Source organism: Pleurodeles waltl, chromosome 4_1, assembly GCF_031143425.1.
Source record: "Pleurodeles waltl isolate 20211129_DDA chromosome 4_1, aPleWal1.hap1.20221129, whole genome shotgun sequence".
Taxonomy (NCBI): domain Eukaryota; kingdom Metazoa; phylum Chordata; class Amphibia; order Caudata; family Salamandridae; genus Pleurodeles; species Pleurodeles waltl.
This window is the reverse complement of record NC_090442.1, coordinates 989,806,527-989,825,622: the sequence shown is the minus strand read 5'-3', so window position 1 is coordinate 989,825,622 and position 19,096 is coordinate 989,806,527. Positions and strand designations below refer to the sequence as shown.

The following is a 19,096-nucleotide window of genomic DNA, read 5'->3' as shown; positions in this document are numbered from 1 at the left end:
GGAAATACGTAATTGCTTCTTCAGAAGTAAGAAAAATATGAGGAGAGGAGTGCCATCATGACAACATTAGGCCCGAATGGCCAAAAGACTGAACCAACAAAGGAAGTTTGCACAGAAATGCGCAAAACAGTGCCCTGAAACAAAATATGCAGGACAGTAGGCTACACACAGCGCCTCATGGTGCCACAAAAAGTAAGCCCAAATACATACATTTTTTAACACAGTTTTAAAGGATCAAAGCAAAGTGCAAAGATGTGATAGAATGTATTTCTGAGGAAGAAGCACCAGGGGCAAATACAATTACTTTTCCCAAATGGTAACCTAAGCATTTATCATGCACTGACCCCATCCTTCACCCCACTCTTAACTGTCATGCTTAGTCTAAAACTTGTTATTTTCTATATCCAAATCATAACACTTAATTAGCTTTCCCTTTGTTAAAACCCTTATGTCAACCCAACCCAAATTCCTTCAACCTTCCTATAACGTACATTTGCTCTGACCTTAATGATAAACCTTCTCATAATTCTACCCATTAACTTAGTATTTTTCCTCACTCATTATAAAATAATCAAAATTTTTCAAAATGGCAGTATAAAACATTTTTTTATTTTTTTGTTAATATCGGCGAATATTAAAATTCTTTATAGTCCCTTTTCCCATAACATTTTTTTATGGAGGATGTCTTAAAAAAAAAAATCTTGATCACCATGTAATCCCATTATTGTTCCATATTTTTTTCAATTTTGAGGAATCAGAGGCTAGGAAGATATATGTTCATTAGGAAATAGGAGTGAATTTCAAGGCCCATGTGCACATCTCACATGTTAAGCAGCCACCACTGCAAATCATTTGCTGTCTCCTCTGAAAACTGGGTGGAATCTGACAGGTTCCCTTAGAGCTGGGCCCACTGAGACTTCAGATTCCATGGCAAAGCCTGCATGTGCTGTCTAGCATGGTCAGCAAACAGCACGCACAATGCTAGTTGTGGACAAATTTATCCACACTGAAGGCCTGAAAGTGCACCATATCTAAAAAGGCTGCATAGCTAAAAAGGCTGCAATGAAAGGAGCCTTGGTGAAGGAGCAAGGTGTGACTCCAGCATGTTGATTATGAACCCCACCAGAGTAAGGGGGTTCACCATCATTTACTGGTGGTCCATGACTGATTGGGACAAACCTGCCTGGTTTGTAACAGTCCCTATAAGGCTTAAACTCCATAGTTTTAGGAAGGCACATGTTCCCTTGCACACTGAAAATACATTTGAAGAGAGAACATTTTGTCCACTGAGGAAAAAATAGGAGCTATCTCTGGATCTATTTACAAAGGTGCAGAAAGAAAGAAACTGACATCAGTGCACTTGGGTTGTACTTATAATCAGCTCCAGTTGGAGCAAAGTCAAGATGGACCACACAACACCGCCTAATGTTGTGTAGGGTCTGTGCTGCAAAATGTGACAGGTCCAGCATGGCACCTGGCAATATTCTAAAGTTGAGGTATCTGTGGCAGGAAGTATCCATCAGAGAAAGGTCAGAAAGATTGGATGTATAAAGAATTGAGATCACTTAAAAAAAATAAAAAAACAGGTGGAGGGGCCAGAGAGAGAAGATGATTCTGTGAACATTTCCAAGAAGAGAAACAATAACTAGCTTCATAAGGTTATGGAGCATGGCTTATGTTCTTCTGTCACCTCCTCCATGATGATTCTTGTTACTGCTCTACAGGTTTAACCATGCTTTTGGGGAGAGATGGCATACCAGACTCACTGAACATATATATGTTGAAAGAAATGTCATTGTCTGTATTGTGAGTGTTAACTAGATGATTGAAGACATAGGAACATATTTCCTAACATGCTCTAAAAGTAGGGGTGGGAGGCAAGCTCTGCTCAGCTGGTAGATCTAACTGAGTTTTGGGCACTCCGTGCTGTGCTTGGAGTGTGGAGTTCACCCAAAACTCTGTTACTCCCACCAGCAGAGCGGAGCTCACCACATGCGCACTGCAGCCCAATTATGGGCCATATAGCGCAAGTGCAGACAGTCTGCACTTGTGCTATGTGGCCCATAACTGGGCTGCAGTGAGCAGACACCAGCGGAGGCAGAGAGCCAGCCCGCTGCCTGGCAATGAGGACCCTTGAGAGAGAAGAGAACCTAGGAAAGTCCCCTTTTTTCTCACTGTGTACACTGGTGCCTCTTGTTCACCGGCCTGCCTTGTGTTTGCTGCACATGGGACAGGCCAGTGTACAAGAGGCCTGAAACAGCAGCTTTCACTGCCTTCGACCCTCTCGTGAATTCACCTGATCTCGGATGTGCTAATCGTGGCCCGATCCTTCTTAGTGCTTCTGAGATTGGGTGCATTCAGTCTTCCACGGTTTACGGAACTCCGCCTCCACAGAATTCTATGGAGTTTTTAATCAACTCTGTGGAATTTGGCAGAGTGGAACTCCGTCAGCTCCACCCAGGCATATCTAAAAGCACACTTTGTTTGTGTTGCTGGATCCCTCTGTGTCTTCAGAACAAGGCAATCTAAGAATATCTTTACTTCCAAATTCTTACTAGGTTTGTAGTAAAAATGGCAAAAAATTGGATTCAAAACAAATAACTTTATCACAAGCATCGTCTGCAGTTTGACTTGAAGATTAATTGTAGGTATATCTTGTGGACCAGGCTGGCACTACGTAACACCTACAGTCTTAGCAGGAGTCATGACCCACAACACAAAGAGAATGGTTGCTTTAATCATTAGAATAAAACACACAAGGATTGAGAAGCTTTGGAGCCCTTCTGCCTGGAAGCAGAGATAGGAAATCAAATTATGTAACGGAGGAGACAGCAAAATGTTGACCTCCACACGCAACCAGCAGTGGTTTGGGTATATCTGAAATTATACTGTTGAAACAAACTAAATATTGAAGATCATCCTATGGTTTGAGGATGAATGGTGTTGGACACCAAAATAGAACAGATATATTTTTGTGTTTAAGACAAATTATGCAATTATGATTTAATAACATATAGGGTCTTATATGTAGTACTGCTTTTGTTTCCACTCTGTATCACATTATAAAACCATTACTTTCCATGCAAATTGTTGACACTAGTTTATGCTTTAAAATAACAGTGCACATACCCATTGTAGTTGTTCCTGGGGAATGAAACAGAAAGATGTTTTTACAGAGAAAAAAGACTCATGCTGTAAGGTGTTCAGGCTACAACTAGAAACTAGCAGCTCGCATGATGAAGTGGACTAGACTCCTGCCTCACCTACAAACTACATGCAGTTAAGAGTAATATACAGGGAATATATCTGACAAAATACCATTAGGTGCAGAAACTACTGTAATATTGTTTTTTGTTTCACAGCAGCATAGCATAGTATGTACCTGGAATGTAAGCCCAAGCAATAATGAATATTCTGTAGGAAAGATAATGTCTACTTTTTGCCTGTACCAGTGCTTAATTTGAGCCGGTGGGGGTCACTGCCATTCATTTTTCTGCATCAAATGTTTACTGAGACAAAAGAGGGTACAACACACAAAACAGAAAGATGAGGAAGGGAAAGACAGAAAAAACACCACCAAGGGATAAAGCAGAAACCTGCAAGACTGAGATGAAGGGGCAGAAATTGTCTGTTATTGAATTAAAGAGGTATGAAATGAATTTAGGACTGCACAGCCTTAGTATTCGATGCACCAACATTTAATTGCAGAGTTTTGGCCACCATCACTCATTCTTTTACAAATCAAGCACTGGCTTGTACCAATAATTAGGGACTGCTTTTCAAACAACTAGTTTCTCCAGCCAACTGTCAAAAGTAAAATGATTTTTGCTAGTTGTATGGTGTCTGCCCATCACAAACTGAGAGTTCACAAGGCTGAACAGCAATGTCGTTGTCGTGATTGCAATGGTATCTCCTCCTCAATGGCTTTAAGAGAGAGCTAATACTTCTTAGAACTATTGTCTTGTTTATTTACACTTTTTCAATCTGTATTTATAACAAATAATATTTTCTCCAACAAAGACAACAGATAGGCCAGGTTGACCTCCCACTATCGTGAAGAAGGCTGTGTTGCCATCTCTTTCTGAGAAAATGTTAACACTGATCTTTCACATTTTTTGGCTTTGCCAGTTAGAACATGGTGGGAGGTAAACCACAATTTTAATATTATACAACATACTTTATTACCTAAAAAGGCATTTTGATATTCTAAGAGGTTTGTCCAGCAGTGAATATTGTATTTGCTAAATTAATGAAAACAGTTAAGTGCTAGGGATGAAAGTTCATTCGTACTAAACAAAAGGTATGGCTAAAAGTAGAGTCACATAAGCCTGTGTTGCAAATGAATTAACATGCAGTGACAGTATTATAAAATGACAAAATGTGCAGCCCATAGTTTGGAACAATGCTGCATTATTCATGAGTGCCCTTTGGCCAATCTCTGTGGCTTTGCCTAAGGATGTCTTGTTGATGAGGCCAGGAGATGCCAAAGCGTTTCTTGCTCTAAAATAATTCTGTGACATTAAAGCCGCAGTACACATATTTAAGGAATTCATATTTAGTAACTCTTTTCCTCAATAGTTCCCACTTTGCACTAGTTCCTTGCCTAGCACATTCTTGCTACTTATTAAAATAAGGGGTAATTCAGAGCAGACACGGCGTTTAATAATCAGAGACTACATCACCTTGATGTTGGCGTCACAGGTCTGCTACATTGTTTCCAGACACACATCTACCACACTTCCTGATTAGTTCCTGGCTATATTCGTTCTAGAAATGGCCCAATGGGGACCCAATATCCATTAATAATTGCATGTTATGAAAGACATAGTGGTCCATCTGTGCATTCAAAAATAATTAAAACTTTTTTCTGTAACTATATCTAGGAGTGATAACCAATAAAACAGATATATAACACAATAATAAATGTCATTGTTGAATATATTACCAATGATTTGCTGTCCGGTGTGCCATGTAGGTGATGATCGATGGTAAGTAATAATCTCTAATGAAAGAAACAGCCATTATGTTACATGACAAATGGGTTGAATGCTCACACATCGAGCAGTCATTCTTCTATGATCTACATCAGGGCAAATAGCCTTCTCTCTTAAATGAAGTTCACTCTTTTTAGAGGTCCATTACATTAGCTGAGAGTTAGGGATTTGTCACAGATTCCCCGCAATTCCAGGTTAATATTGTGCACCCAGAAACTCCAGATAGTGAGGCAAGCAATATTTACTCGGTGTACAATTATTGCACCATTTTGATTTACACACCTCTGAAAGGGAGAATCATGGTAATGCACATGTTTTGCCCCTACTGAGGAAAGTGTATGATATGCTGGCAACTAATACAAAAGCTTTCCCTAGCCAAAAATTCTGTATAGAAGATCCTTCGAGATGCACTACTAGTGCACAATTTATCATTCTGATGTGGGTGCAAAACAGACACCCCAGAGTGTAACCCTGAAGCCGGATTTGCAGAGTGATTAGAACGAGAACCTTTGTTAGTGGGGTTGTTAAAATCAATCAACAACAAAAGATCCTGTGTTATACTAACAATAATTTTAGTAATGTGTTGTTGTGTATGACTTCTGGAGGAATCACTCTGTTTCTACCAGAGTAGTAAGGATTGCTGTGTGGAGGTAATATACCATTCATAAATGAATTAGATTATTTATAAAGTGCAAATGGATGGCCAAAGGCTTCCTGGCGCTAGAACTCCTTGATTACAGATCTATACCCACTAACTACCTAACAGAATAAGAACATCTTCAAAGCATTTCTGAATGATTGATATTTTTGTATTGCAAAGAGAGCAGCAAAGCACTGTGTTAATTTCTGGGGGTGTTTCTGATCCATTGTAATTGCCACCAACTTTATCCCAGATAGTGGAGCTTTAGCAAGATAGTTCCACGTGTGACTGTTAGTTAGAACTAGGATTAGCAGAGAAGGTCATTCTCTCGTCTGTTCTAGGAGGGTGGGGGCTGATTACATAACACAGACAGATGGTGGTGCCGCTGTTGGAAATGGCAAATTTAGGCAAACACTGTGAAATTGATTAAAAAAAAGTAATGCTTCACTATGGGACATAACTCATCTTAGACTAAAAAATGTAATAATTGTTTAATAACAAGACTCAGTCAGTAAACAAGAGTAAAATACCTTTGTGTTGCCTACTAGTGCGTCTGTGTTTACAATGATTTTAATTGCCTTTCGCAAATGGCATTATGATGAATAGAACATTACCTAGCTAAGAATAAACAATAGGTCCTTCAGACATTACACCAGCATTCAGGCAGGCAAGCACAGATGCAAACGTGCAATGATGGCATGATGTGCACTGAGGCAGTGCTAAACAGCCAAACAGATAGAAAGGAAGACAAAAGACAGCACATGTTTTGTGTACTACAGGCAGTGGAAGTATGGCTGCTGGGTGGATGCGGAACCCCCAAAAACATGTTCAGAAGGTGAATATATTCTTTGCTTAAAGGTCAAATGTCAGGCATTGCTTGATGACAAATTGTGACTTATTCTTTTAGCATGGAGTTTGATGCTCACCATTCTTTTTTTGACTGCAAAGTGAAAAGATTTTGGAATGTGAATCATGTGATAATTTTGCTGAGTGTGTAACCAGAGGCAATATGATGGTATTTGTATCTGTACGATAGAACAAAGCTGTACAGATAATTCAAAATATCTCAGCAGTTAGGAAAGCACCAATAAAGTACTTTCTTTTATAACTCTAAAGTGTGATGGAAACAGAGGTTTTAACAGGATTAAAACCAAGGTTTTACCAGGATTAAAACCAATCAGGACACTTTACCTGATGATAAATGTTAACTATTAACTGAAACCTGATTTGCACACATTAGTTATTTGCTGTGCAGTGCAATCAATAAAACTACATGCATGTGCAAATTTAAAAGCCAATTCAACGGGGAGTGTGCTGACTGTAAATAACAGAGCTCTCCCACACCATGCCTTAGTAATATATTTCTAACAAGGTTCTCCAACATACACCACTAGCTACATATCACACCCTTGCACTATCCTGAACAGGTGTGAATCTTTTGCTACACTTGGTCTTTGTGGGCGCTTGGCTTTTCCACAACCCCTATGGCTTCAGGGACGTAACACTGATGGCAGCACCCCTACTCAGAAAATTGTTCCAGCAACACTATAGTGTGGTGGTTAAAAATAAGTATATATTTTAGGAGGAATTCTGCAACTATATATGGCAGATAATTGAGGATTTCAAGCAGTTAGGATGAAATTGAATGGCAAACATCTTCTAAAAAATCATGTTTAGGCACCAACATGGACTGCAAATGCCAACAACCATCTGATCAGACTAAAACAGAAAACAAATATTGTGGTATCATTCAAATGTTGTGGTATCAGTAAAATATAGGAACAATACAAACAATGGCAAGCACTCTCATTGAAGATAAAAAATGTTTTAACCAGTCTAGTTCGCTAATCACAGTGTTCCACTTGACGGCCAATAACTGAACTAATATGGTTTCCAGAGCCAATTCCACTGAAGAAAGAGACAGGTGGTAGCAGACTTATAGCACATCCTAAAGTATCTTTCTCCATACGTGGCAGCACACATGTATTGATTCTAAGTGGGCCTTCCTTAAGGTGGCAGTGAATGGAAAGCTTACACCAATTTCTGGGTTAAAATTGAAAACAGGAACATTAATTTCCCGCATTTTCACCTGTGTTGTGTGTTAAATACAAGTGATCCAGCAAAATGTGAATGGAAGTTCAAAGAGCCAGTTTAATAAAGAATGGGCCAGATGTACAAACATTAGGATTACCAATTTCCTAATTGTGATTATCTCCGTATAGGAACTGGGAAATCAGTATTCCTAATGTATAAAGTACCTTTACTCCCACCTTTACTCCCAGGAAGCGATTCCCAGTAGGTTGCAGGTCGACCTACCTCATGAAAATTTAATGAGGTACGTCGCAATTTGTGACCCATTAGGAATCACAGCCATCACGGGGATGGTGGACTGCTGGGGTCAGCAGATCTCCATGTCTGTGATTGCTTTCCAATAAAGCAATCTTTTTTAAACTGCAGCCTGTTTCCTAAAGGAAAACAGGCTGCATTTTCAAAGACATAAATGAAATGCTGCTGTTTCATTTTTTAAGATTAGGCAGTGGTCCATAGGACAACTGCTGCTTTTTAAAAATATTATTTCAACATTCTCAAAGGGGAAGGTGTCCCAAAGGCACCCCTTCCCAATTAGGAATGGCTGACCACCACTTTTAAAATGGGGGTAAATTGGTACTATTACTGTTTTGAGAACACTGGTTCAGTATTTGGAAGGGTCACCCAAAACACACCCTTTCGTAATACCAAATTGCAAATACAAATTTAGATTCAGTAAAAAATTACTGAAACATATTTTTTTTACATTTTAAAAAGCATTTTTCCTTTTGCAAATGGCTCGATTATGCAAATAAGGCCATTTGCAACCAGAAAAATGCTTTGCACATCTGGCCCTTAGTGAGGCTAAAATAAATAGAAGGATTATAATGTTATTCTCTGTTTTGACAATATAAATTTAATTTTATTATAATTCATGTTCATGTGAGGAACGTGGATATGCTGATAATTTCACATGTTAATGGATCCTGTTTTAGGTAATATGTTAAATTAAATCTTTCAAATCAATATTTTAAATTTTACATTTCAGCAGCAGCTAAAATTTACTAGGAACATGACAAAATCAGAAGATTGTCATATTAATTTCTATCAGGGAAAACGTCTTAATCTAAGTGTACATGTGATTTGCAGCACCATATGTTCCAAGCTAAATTATATTTTGTAACACGTCTTCTCAGAAAGATGAGTAATCTCCACAGAGATATACTGTATATATATAGAGAGAGATATATTATAAATTAAATATATATATATATATATACACACACACACATACACATGGATTCAACATATTCAAGAATTAAACATGGATGATTTATATAAAAATATAAAATTTTATACATATGTTATTCATATGTATATACAATGTTATATATGTATGTGTGTGCAGTTAGGTATAAATTGATATATGTCAATAAAGATACACATGCAACACAATGGTACATATGTATGGCTTTTAGATAGATAAGCATATATACCTAAGTATAAACATATATTTAGACATATCTAAATACATATCAATGTTCAGAAAATATATGGTCTTGGCCTTTGGTAGTGTTTATGTCCAAAATGTAATCACATAGTTACATTTTGAATTAAAACATAAATTACCTGGACCAGGCGGCATATGTTTCTCATATGTATATACTATTGTTATATATGTATGTGCGTGCGATAAAGTATAAATTGATATATGTAAATAAAGATACACATGCAACAAGATGGTAGATATGTATGGCATTTAGATATATAAGCATATACATCTAAGTATGAACATACATTTACATATATCTACATATATATCAATGCTCATAAAATATATGGCCTTGGCCTTTGTTAGTGTCTATGTCCAAAATGTAATCACATAGTTACATTTTGAATTAACACATAAAATACCTGGACCAGGCGGCGTAGTTTCAGTTTCTTTCTCTGAAAAGTAAAAGCTAAATTTTAATGCAAATAGGAACACATATACACTGTTAAAAAATTCCTTTATATTTCCAAACATGGTTACCTTATCTTGCATATAAGCACCATAGATATATAGATGCATTTCAATACACCTATTTTTATAAGTAAAGTTGTTGCATGACAATTTGCCTGGGTGAAGAAAAATATCATATCACAGCACAGTAAAATATTAAAGTGGTTGCTCAAGCAAAATCATTATAGTAGACTCCTCAGCATTGAACTTCTAAATTCAAATCAAACAATAAGCACACTTCAAAGCCGTGTGCGGGGCCAACTTAAAGTGGTGCGACCAGTGCCACCACATGAGGCTCCGCGCCTCAAGTGAGCTGTATTTTGAATGTTTTAAGGGATTAAAAACTCCTACTGCAAATTTCCTTGGGTGTCGAGCATTTTTTGGTGGTAATAAAAATGTCAATGTCTCTCTGTTGATTGATGTACTCGCTGGAGAGATCTGAGTTTTGCCTACCACAATTATTTTTAAAATTAGAACATACCACTTTGATATTCAACAGAAAGTTGTACTATTCCTATGCCTAACCACAGCAGGTTATAATAGCTATTTAATTTTCACTCACATGTCAGAAGCCTTTTCCTTTGGCTTAGCAAACACTAAGGATGATATGATCCCAATACAATCCATTATTAGGATACAACCAGCTGTGCCCATGACTACATGAAGGTACTGGACCTGATGCTTTTCTCTCATCATAGAACTCTGTAGTGAATTGCAGTCATTGGCAGTATTTCCTATTTATAGATTTAGTGGGAAATACTATTGCTCAAAAAAGAATGCAATATATATAAAATGCATCAATAAATAAAACAGTACCAGACTATAAGGCAGCACTTTGAATGAAATAGAGCCATTTCCCTTACTCATTTTTTTATCTGCTGTAGTACTGCCCTTGCATTGTCGCAGTTTCACCTCACTTGCCAAGTACTACAAAATCGCCTGCGCCATCTTTGTGGTAAGTTATGTTTTGCAGGACCACACATACCGGCAAATAAATACTTAACACAATATGAAAGTTGTTGAATATCCATGTTTGATTAAAATATCTTTCTAATCTATGACAACACAATACGAGTGATGACGTTTTGGTAACTGAAAAAGTTAGCACAAAGAAATTAAAATTTAAAAACAAGGTATTTATAAAAGGATCACTTTTGTACCAGAATCATCTAAATATGTAATCTATCCCAAGGTTCTAAATTCAATGTGATGTCTGCCTGGAAATATTCTGTTTAATATTATGACACACTGGGACAATACAATAACATGGGTAGATGAGCAACACAATTCAAAATGACTCATATAGCAGTAATGTTCGTACATCTCATCTAATACTTCTAATTGTCATTAGACCTATATGCTTTGAGAAATATTAATCTAAATGCCCATTAACATTTGAGATAAAAAAGTGGAAAATATAAGTATTGCGTAAGTAATTTAATCAAATGAAACTGCCATCTAATAATGTTTTGAAATCTGAACTGTCATTACAAAACTAATGCACGCCATAAGAATAAAAAGCACATAAAACAGGATATGAATGCAAATCTCAGCAGTGAAGTGGACAACATGCCAAGCTTTTATATGATTTTTACATATTTATGTTTGTTCAAAACATATTATGCATTTTCTAATTCTAATAACTTGGAAATGGCAAAATAAAACAGAAATAGATGGCAACATATTGGTTCTTGTTGAAAAGACCATTGCTAAACTGTTCAGATGCTTGTTTTTATGGGGCAGTATAATAGATAGAGAAACAAAGCATAAAGCAAATGTTTTATCATGTATTTTATAAACTGTAATGAGCAAAAATATTTTTTTGAAATCAGTCTTCCACAATCATTTTTTGCAAATCCAAAAACAAGGGCATAATGTTCATAACAGTAACATTACTTCACCAAATGACAGTTTAACGCTGTTACTAATATTCCTACATATAAATCAATGCATTTTGAAACATCTGCTAAATTGGTACATAAAAATGATATGTTCATATCTCAGCAATTACCTATGCAGATAATCACTGAAAAACATTATTTTAGTACTACTTGCAGTATAGGATATAGTGGGTGGTTGAATTGTTAGTTGAAAGGATGAATTGCTATGAGAATATGGCTAATATGATGCCATTTCTCAGAGCTTGCAGCAATTACTCACTATGCTGTACTGTATGAACGTACTTCCATAATGATTGTTCAGTGTGAAAGGTGAGTATTTTAAAATGTTAAAAGCTCTTATGAAATATGTAGAAGAGGGAGTATTGCCCAAAGTTAGGAGCAATTAAATTAAAATGTATTGTTTTGATTCATACACCATCAAACTGAATCAGTAAACTATAGAAAAGCCATCAATTTAAGATTATTTTAATCATGAAGGAATTATTAGAAAAATCCAAATAGTTTTATCATATAATTTTGTAAGCATTTAAATCATAACCATTATGTTTATACCTTGAACAAGTCTACTTATCAGTTTCAAATTGGAATGAAAAAAAGTTTGTTTAATAACCTTTTTATGTGGTAGGCTTCTCATATCACAAAAACAGATTAAGGTTGGAGATTATAGTTTGTCAATAAAGTGGATGCATTACAAATTGAGAACACATTTTTTGACAAAGAATTTGTAAATAAATCCAACCATATAAAATGTTTCACAGACTTGTCTTCAGCAAATGCATAATCACAAATGTAATTAAGGTTATTAATATTATTCCAAGACAAGATTGAAGGTAGAGCTAACTCCTGTCTCAGCCTGGTTTGAGGAGTAGGTTGTCTAAGTATGAAGATCTTCCTCACACAATTATGTAAAATAATGTCTAATTTACTTTAGGAGACCACATTCATTATAATACAACCTTACATTAAAATAGATACTATTTTTGCTTTAGTTGCAGAAGTGTTTAGACCCACTACACCCCCTTTGTATCTAAAATCAACTTGTTTAATTGCAGTAGTTGTGTTGTTACATTTGTTTTTCAAGTTCTCAATCTCCTGTGACCATAGTAATGTCTCCTGTATAGCTATGCCCAAATAGGCATAACTTTTAGCAACTTTGATTTTTGCTGCTCAATCATCCACTTAAAACAAGCTTTAGATTTCCCAAATCACAAAATATTTGTCTTCTTATAATTAGTTTTTAAGTTAATTCTTCAATTGTATTTGGTTGTCAATGTTTTAACTGATGTTTAAATCCTATCTAGGGTTTAGAAAATAGCAGAAGATCAATGGTAACTGCCTTCTTTACAGATTGATCACTAAAACCATTTAATTCAGTTAGATGAATGTTCTATTTGTTATAATTTATATGGTAATCTCCCAAATTGTACTTCTGGTCTTGACTACAGCCTATTAAAGACCAGAATATCTTACAATGTTTTTCATTATGGAGTCATGAATGTTTTTCCATAGTAACTGTTGCTGTTCACATTTCTGTTCTTACAAGGTAGACGTTCACTCATTTTTAACTGTTGCTTCTCAATGTTTATAAACATGATATCATCTGCTTTCATAATCCTTCTCATTTTCTGTCTATAGCTTCATTTCAAATTTTTTAAATTCCTATACCAATACTTAGCAGGTGGACTACTTTTATTGAAACTATATATCTTAATAGAAAGAAAATGAAACACTTCATGAACCAAGTGTTCCCAATCCGATGCATTCAGATTATAACTACCCTCAGTGATGTTAAGTAAAATAGATTTAATCAGAGGGTATTCCCACAACTCTTCTAGTCTGTCTGACAATCAACAATTCTATTTGATAGAACTTATTGTGATCTCTTCAATGTTTGTTAAGTCTTGCTGTTTACCAGTATATAGCTCTTCATGCAGTCATTTAAGCATCTTCTGTGACAAGAGCATAGGAGTAATCTAAAATGTATTTGTCAACAGCTAAATGATAGGTATAATTTACTGATTGATCTGCAGAAAACCTCCCATTTAACATATGGAAGCCTAAATCATAAAAAGGGTACAATTTATTTATCAACGGGGTTCTGCATAACCAGATAGTACTTTAAAATCGGAACATCAAAGAAATTGTTTACAGAATCCTCTTCTGTTATTAAAATGCTTTCATGCAAAAGGTTTGTGCTAAAATCAATAGTAATAATAATCATTGCATGCGTAACAACTTCTGTTCTTATAAAAAAGAGAAACATGAAAAAAGACTAGAATGACCTAAAGATTCAATCAGTACCACCAATACATAAGAAGATTTGAATAACACAGTTGAATGTCTGAGCTTTGAGCTTCTAATTCAAATTGATTCAGGTAATTAATCCTCAATAAAGACTGCCCATTTTATTTTTGATTGCATTTACTTGAAATACCTCAAAATTTGAAATAAAGCAGGACGTTGTACTCCAACACTCCTGAAAGTAGACAATATGATTAGCAAATAGAAAAGATAGAAGATCCACACCACTTGATTTTAAATGATGATACATGCCAGCGGTGTTCCAAGAACAAATATTAATGTCATGTACAAAGACCTTTGAAACGTTATTAGGAAGGTTGCTTCCAAAGCCCTTTAACCATATCACCTGACTCCTGATCCAGCTGATCTGTCACTCTGGTGGCCTTCAAATGATCATTGTCTTATATTATGATGTTTCTGATTACCATAGGTGACCCCAATTCTAAGGTTTTTAAAATTATTCATAAAAAAAATGCACTGCCCTTTGCAATCATTCTTGAAAGCAGAAGATTTCTCTGCTAGTAATTGATTTCTATTTTGTAATTTCAGCAATATTGTTGTGTATGTTTCCTCTTGTACGTTATGTATAACAATACCCCATTGAGCAAGTGAATCACCTATAGCCCAAAGTAAATTTGCTCATAGAACCGATGACAAAGTCGTACAGGTAAACTCTTTCCCTGTCTCCGGATCAACCATAAACATTACTGTCAGCAGATCATCTGATTTTATATTGGAAAAAGTAGTAAATTCTCTCAATAGAGTTAAAATGTTTTGCCTAGTTAAAATAAAATGTTTGCCCTGGGATTGATACTGTGGGCAAAATCAATTTGTACCAAAGGCAAATCAATGTAGTAGTTAACAGGCAAACCATTTGAAGGTAGTGATGTGTTTAACAAAGAACCCTTTGAAAGTACTTTAGCTATCTGTGTGTTACTTATTTGACTAGTGGATAGCCAGGAATTCAAAATAGTAACTACATTTATTACCTTATCCACAGGTACAAAATTAACTTCTGTATTACTTTCGTGGACTACTCCTAACTGATCATTTATCGATTTGGCAGCCAGTGCTGCCATGATTTCCTAATAGCAGAGATATCTTCTGAAATGTTATTCAAAGAACTCCTTGTAGCATCTCATTTAATTTCAAAAGCAGATGAATTGTGAAATTGCTAATCTCAGAGTTGGAATTTAATTTAAGGAGACTGGTCTGGTAGATTCTTTAAGTGGCTTTAAAGACAATGTGCTAGTGGATCCTATATCTGGTACAAAAATAGATGGTAAATCCATCTACTTATCCTTCAAAGGGATATTTGAAATGGGATGAGTATTTTTAATTAAAACATAGTTTGTTGGTCAAATAACTGACACTGCAATATGTGTGATTTCATGGCAATTTGTATTAGCTGAGCAATTAAAAGCTACTACATCCTTCTGATGAGGAACCATTTCTAACTGGGAGGTGCCTTCTATCACCTTCTGAGATGAAGTACTAGCAGAACAAACACAGATAAATGGATGATCACTCTAATCAACTATTAAAAGGACATTCAGGGTGGGCAGAGTTTCTTTGTCGAAAGTAACATTTGTTGTGCTTATAACTGGTACTACAGGTTGCATAGCTTCATTATTCTTCTTGTTAGCTGAAACGTGGACTATATTATCCTCCAAATGAGGAAGTGGAATTAGTTGGGGATTGACTGCATTAGTCAATTGAGACGAAGAGCTAACAGATGACTTTCGACCAGGATGTTATTCAAACATCGGGAAAAGTTTAATATTTTGCCTCTCTTTCAACAACACTAATATTAATATTACATTAAGGGCCAGATGTAGCAACAATAGGTTTTGCGACTCACAAATTGCGACTCCGAGCGATTCGCAATTTCCGAGTCGCAAAAGCTAATGCAGAAAGGTGTCTCAGACACCTTCTGCGAGTCGCTATGGGGTCGCAAAGACCCACCTCATTAATATTAATGAGGTGGGTCGCAAATTGCGGCCCCATAGCGACTATGGGCACTCACGGGTATGGAGGCCTGCTGTAGTCAGCAGACCTCCATGTCCGTGACTGCTTTTAAATAAAGCAGTTTTTTTTTTTTCAAAGTGTAGCCCGTTTTCCTTAAAGGAAAACGAGCTGCACTTAGAAAAAAAAAACTAAACCTTTTGTTTCGGATTTTTTCAGGGCAGGTAGTGGTCCCTTGGACCACTACCTGCTCTGAAAAAATAATTTGGGGTCCAGTCACAAAGGGGAAGGGGTCCCATAGGGACCCCTTCCCGTTTGCGAGCGGGTTACCATCCACTTCAAGTGGATGGTAACTGCGACTCCATTTGCGATCGCGTACGCGGTCGCAAATGGAGTTGCATACCACTGCAACTCGCAAATAGGAAGGGAACACCCCTTCCTATTTGCGACTCTGAAATGCATTTTGCGAGTCGGTTCCGACTCGCAAAATGCATTTCTGCATAGCAAACACACGTTTGCGACTCGCAAACGGCAATTTTCGCCGTTTGCGACTCGCAAATGGTTTGCTACATCTGGCCCTTAGTTTTTTTTATTTAACTTCCTCAAATATTTTTATTTTATTTTGCTTATATATGGCAGACGTACTATAGACTGATCAACAGAAGTTGGCTTGTCTACTAAAATAGTTGATGAATTAGTACTCAAGGTAGATTCAGCACATAATCATTCCAGGGCTAACACTAGCATCATGGGCTAATATATTTGAAACTGGGTTAACTCCCCGAACCATTTCATTTAACAGAATAATTTTTTTCACAAAATTGTAGAAATTCATTAATATTAATCGCAAAAGAAGAAACAAAAATGGTAAAGACTCACAATTATCCTGTGAGAGAGATTCCTTCTGATTCTGTAAATTAATTTTACTTAGGCAAGTTACATTTGTTTTGTAATAGTTGAAGGAGATCAATGAAATCCTCTATTCGGAGGGCATCCTGAAAGTTCATACTAAGTAGTGATAAAAAAGTGGATGATGTTGTGAGATCTTTAAAGTCATTTTGCATCAGCTCAATCTGTTTTAAAATGTTAGTTAATAGAACAGTTTGATTCTGTAACAAATCTGAGTACAAATTGCATTGGAAATCTTGGTTAAATACTGCTAACGGCACCCATAACAGGCAAGACAGGGAAAAACAGGGGCATCCAAAAGATGTCCATTTGAAGGGACCTCCTAAAAATCAGTCTGAGATTTAACTTCCATATTTGATCCAGTTTTTGTTCTTTGTTATCAGGAGGGTTTTGACTGATAAAGTCCACCTCCCTGGTGAAAGCCAGGTCATTAAGAGAGTCTTGCATAGTGGGACTAAAGACAGCATTTATTACTGAGGTTTCATCTCTACTATATATGGAATCAGACCCCTCAATGCTATTTGAAAGTATGCCTGGAGTAGAGCCAGACACGGAAAATGGAAGAGGGAATGTGGTTTATCTGGGCAGCCACTGTAAACACTTTCCTGTTTGTGGTTCCTGATTTACTGAAATTGAGAAATAGTTCTAAATTGTTGCTTTTAAATGAATCTGGTTTTAATGCAACAAGTTAGGAGCAATCCTGAAGCTTTTTCTGGATTGACTTCCCAGACATCAATTGATTATTTGCGACAATAATGATCTGTACAAGTTTGAACTAATAGATATTTTAGTATGAGTAGTATCGACTGGATTACAATTCAGAGAACCTATACCTTCATGACATACCAATGCGTCTTTAGATCCTTAAGCACCTCCTTTTGATTCTATCAAGACCAGATGGCCATTTTAAGAATGGGATTGAGCACGAGTATGCATAATGACAGTTGAATCTTATACCCAGAAAGAGCTTTTGAAGCAAACAATGTCGAGGGATACAGCTTCTAATTTACTTTTATACATGGCTTCCTTACACAAGAAGTAACCTGGAACAAACAAAAATCCAGGACAAAAGTTCATCTGGGAATTGTCCAAACGACTAGACAGGCAAACCGATATTTAACCGTTGCTCAACTCGATCCCTGTGCATTACCAGGATAGCCTTTTTGCAGAACAAACATTGTAATTATGTCTTGATCCTGCCTCTCAACATTCACTTCAGCAGAATCTTCACGACCCCGCACCGTCTACTATCTCACTGTCACCAGCACAGGAGGAAAGTAGCAGCAAAGGTGGGAATTAAAGTCAGCTCAGCCCAAATTGGCACAACCAGCACGAGGAGACAGGAATCTGTATACTGTGAATAATGAAGGGAGTGCCAACACATCTCAAACACCTTCAACTATCACCAACAACCAAGGTAGTGCAGGTGCTTGAGCCCCTGAAGCTGTAGGAGCCATTAGCTACTGGGTAGACATATACAGGAGGCAGGCAGACCCACAAAACAGAGAAGCTGCAGGGCAAGAGCCAAAGAATGCTTTCTCATTTCAGACTCGCTGCAGATTGTTGTAACCTGTTCAGACGTAACAGAGAACGGCACAGAGAACTGAACTTGCAATGTGCAATACAAGTAATGTGCAAGTGCACAAGGATGAGCAGACCCAGCAGAGCACCAAATGGGATCAAGGAGAATGTGGGAATCAAGTAATAACCTGGGAATAGGTTAAGGTAGCTAGTTAAATAACATTTGTATAAATGAGTCAGTCAAGGTGATAAGACATTAATGGGAAGTTTCAGTTTACACAACCTGCATTTCAGTTAATGACAGGCAATGTTTATTTGAGATATTAAAAGATTAGCTAGAAAGTCCATCTGTCTTTCTGTAACACTGCAAAATAATATTTAAATAATGTTCAGCAATAATTGTTGCTGCTGTACATTAAGTAAAATGTGATACAGATGTGGACATATGATAATGTTTTAGCAATTGAAAAATATACAATCAAGAAGTCTGAAATACTGAAATAGGAAATCAAAGTATCTTTGAAAGGATCACATTTAAATTGAAACACCTGGTAAAAGTCTTGCATTTTATTAGGTCTTAGATTATATCTTAAACTTGTCAGGATATGCTATTCTTAGTAATGTGAAAGTCTAAGTAAATGCAATAATTTAGCTGTGGCAACACAATCAAAATTAATGTAGAAGACATTGTTTTACGGTATCTGGATTATTACTTCTAATTGATGCAGAGCATCCGCCTTTCTCCCTTCACTTCTACACCCAAGAGCATCACATGTGGCGTATCCCAAGGATCCTCCCTCAGCCCAACCCTGTTCAACATCTTCATGACCCCCCT

General features: G+C 36.5%; 1 protein-coding gene across 50 annotated transcripts in view; it reads right to left on the bottom strand.

Moving 5' to 3' along the window:
* LOC138288307 (mucin-19) overlaps nt 1-19,096 on the bottom strand; it is a 1,675,551-nt gene that overhangs the window by 896,656 nt on the left and 759,799 nt on the right. For 49 of the 50 annotated variants that reach the window (XM_069229764.1, XM_069229784.1, XM_069229763.1 and 46 more), the window contains 3 exons: nt 9,577-9,609; nt 4,946-5,002; nt 3,130-3,144 (listed from right to left, as the gene is read on the bottom strand). In XM_069229764.1, the coding sequence (XP_069085865.1) occupies nt 3,130-3,144; nt 4,946-5,002; nt 9,577-9,609 (105 nt within the window). The remainder of the gene's footprint in view (nt 1-3,129; nt 3,145-4,945; nt 5,003-9,576; nt 9,610-19,096) is intronic. The other variant, XM_069229766.1, reaches the window with a different exon arrangement.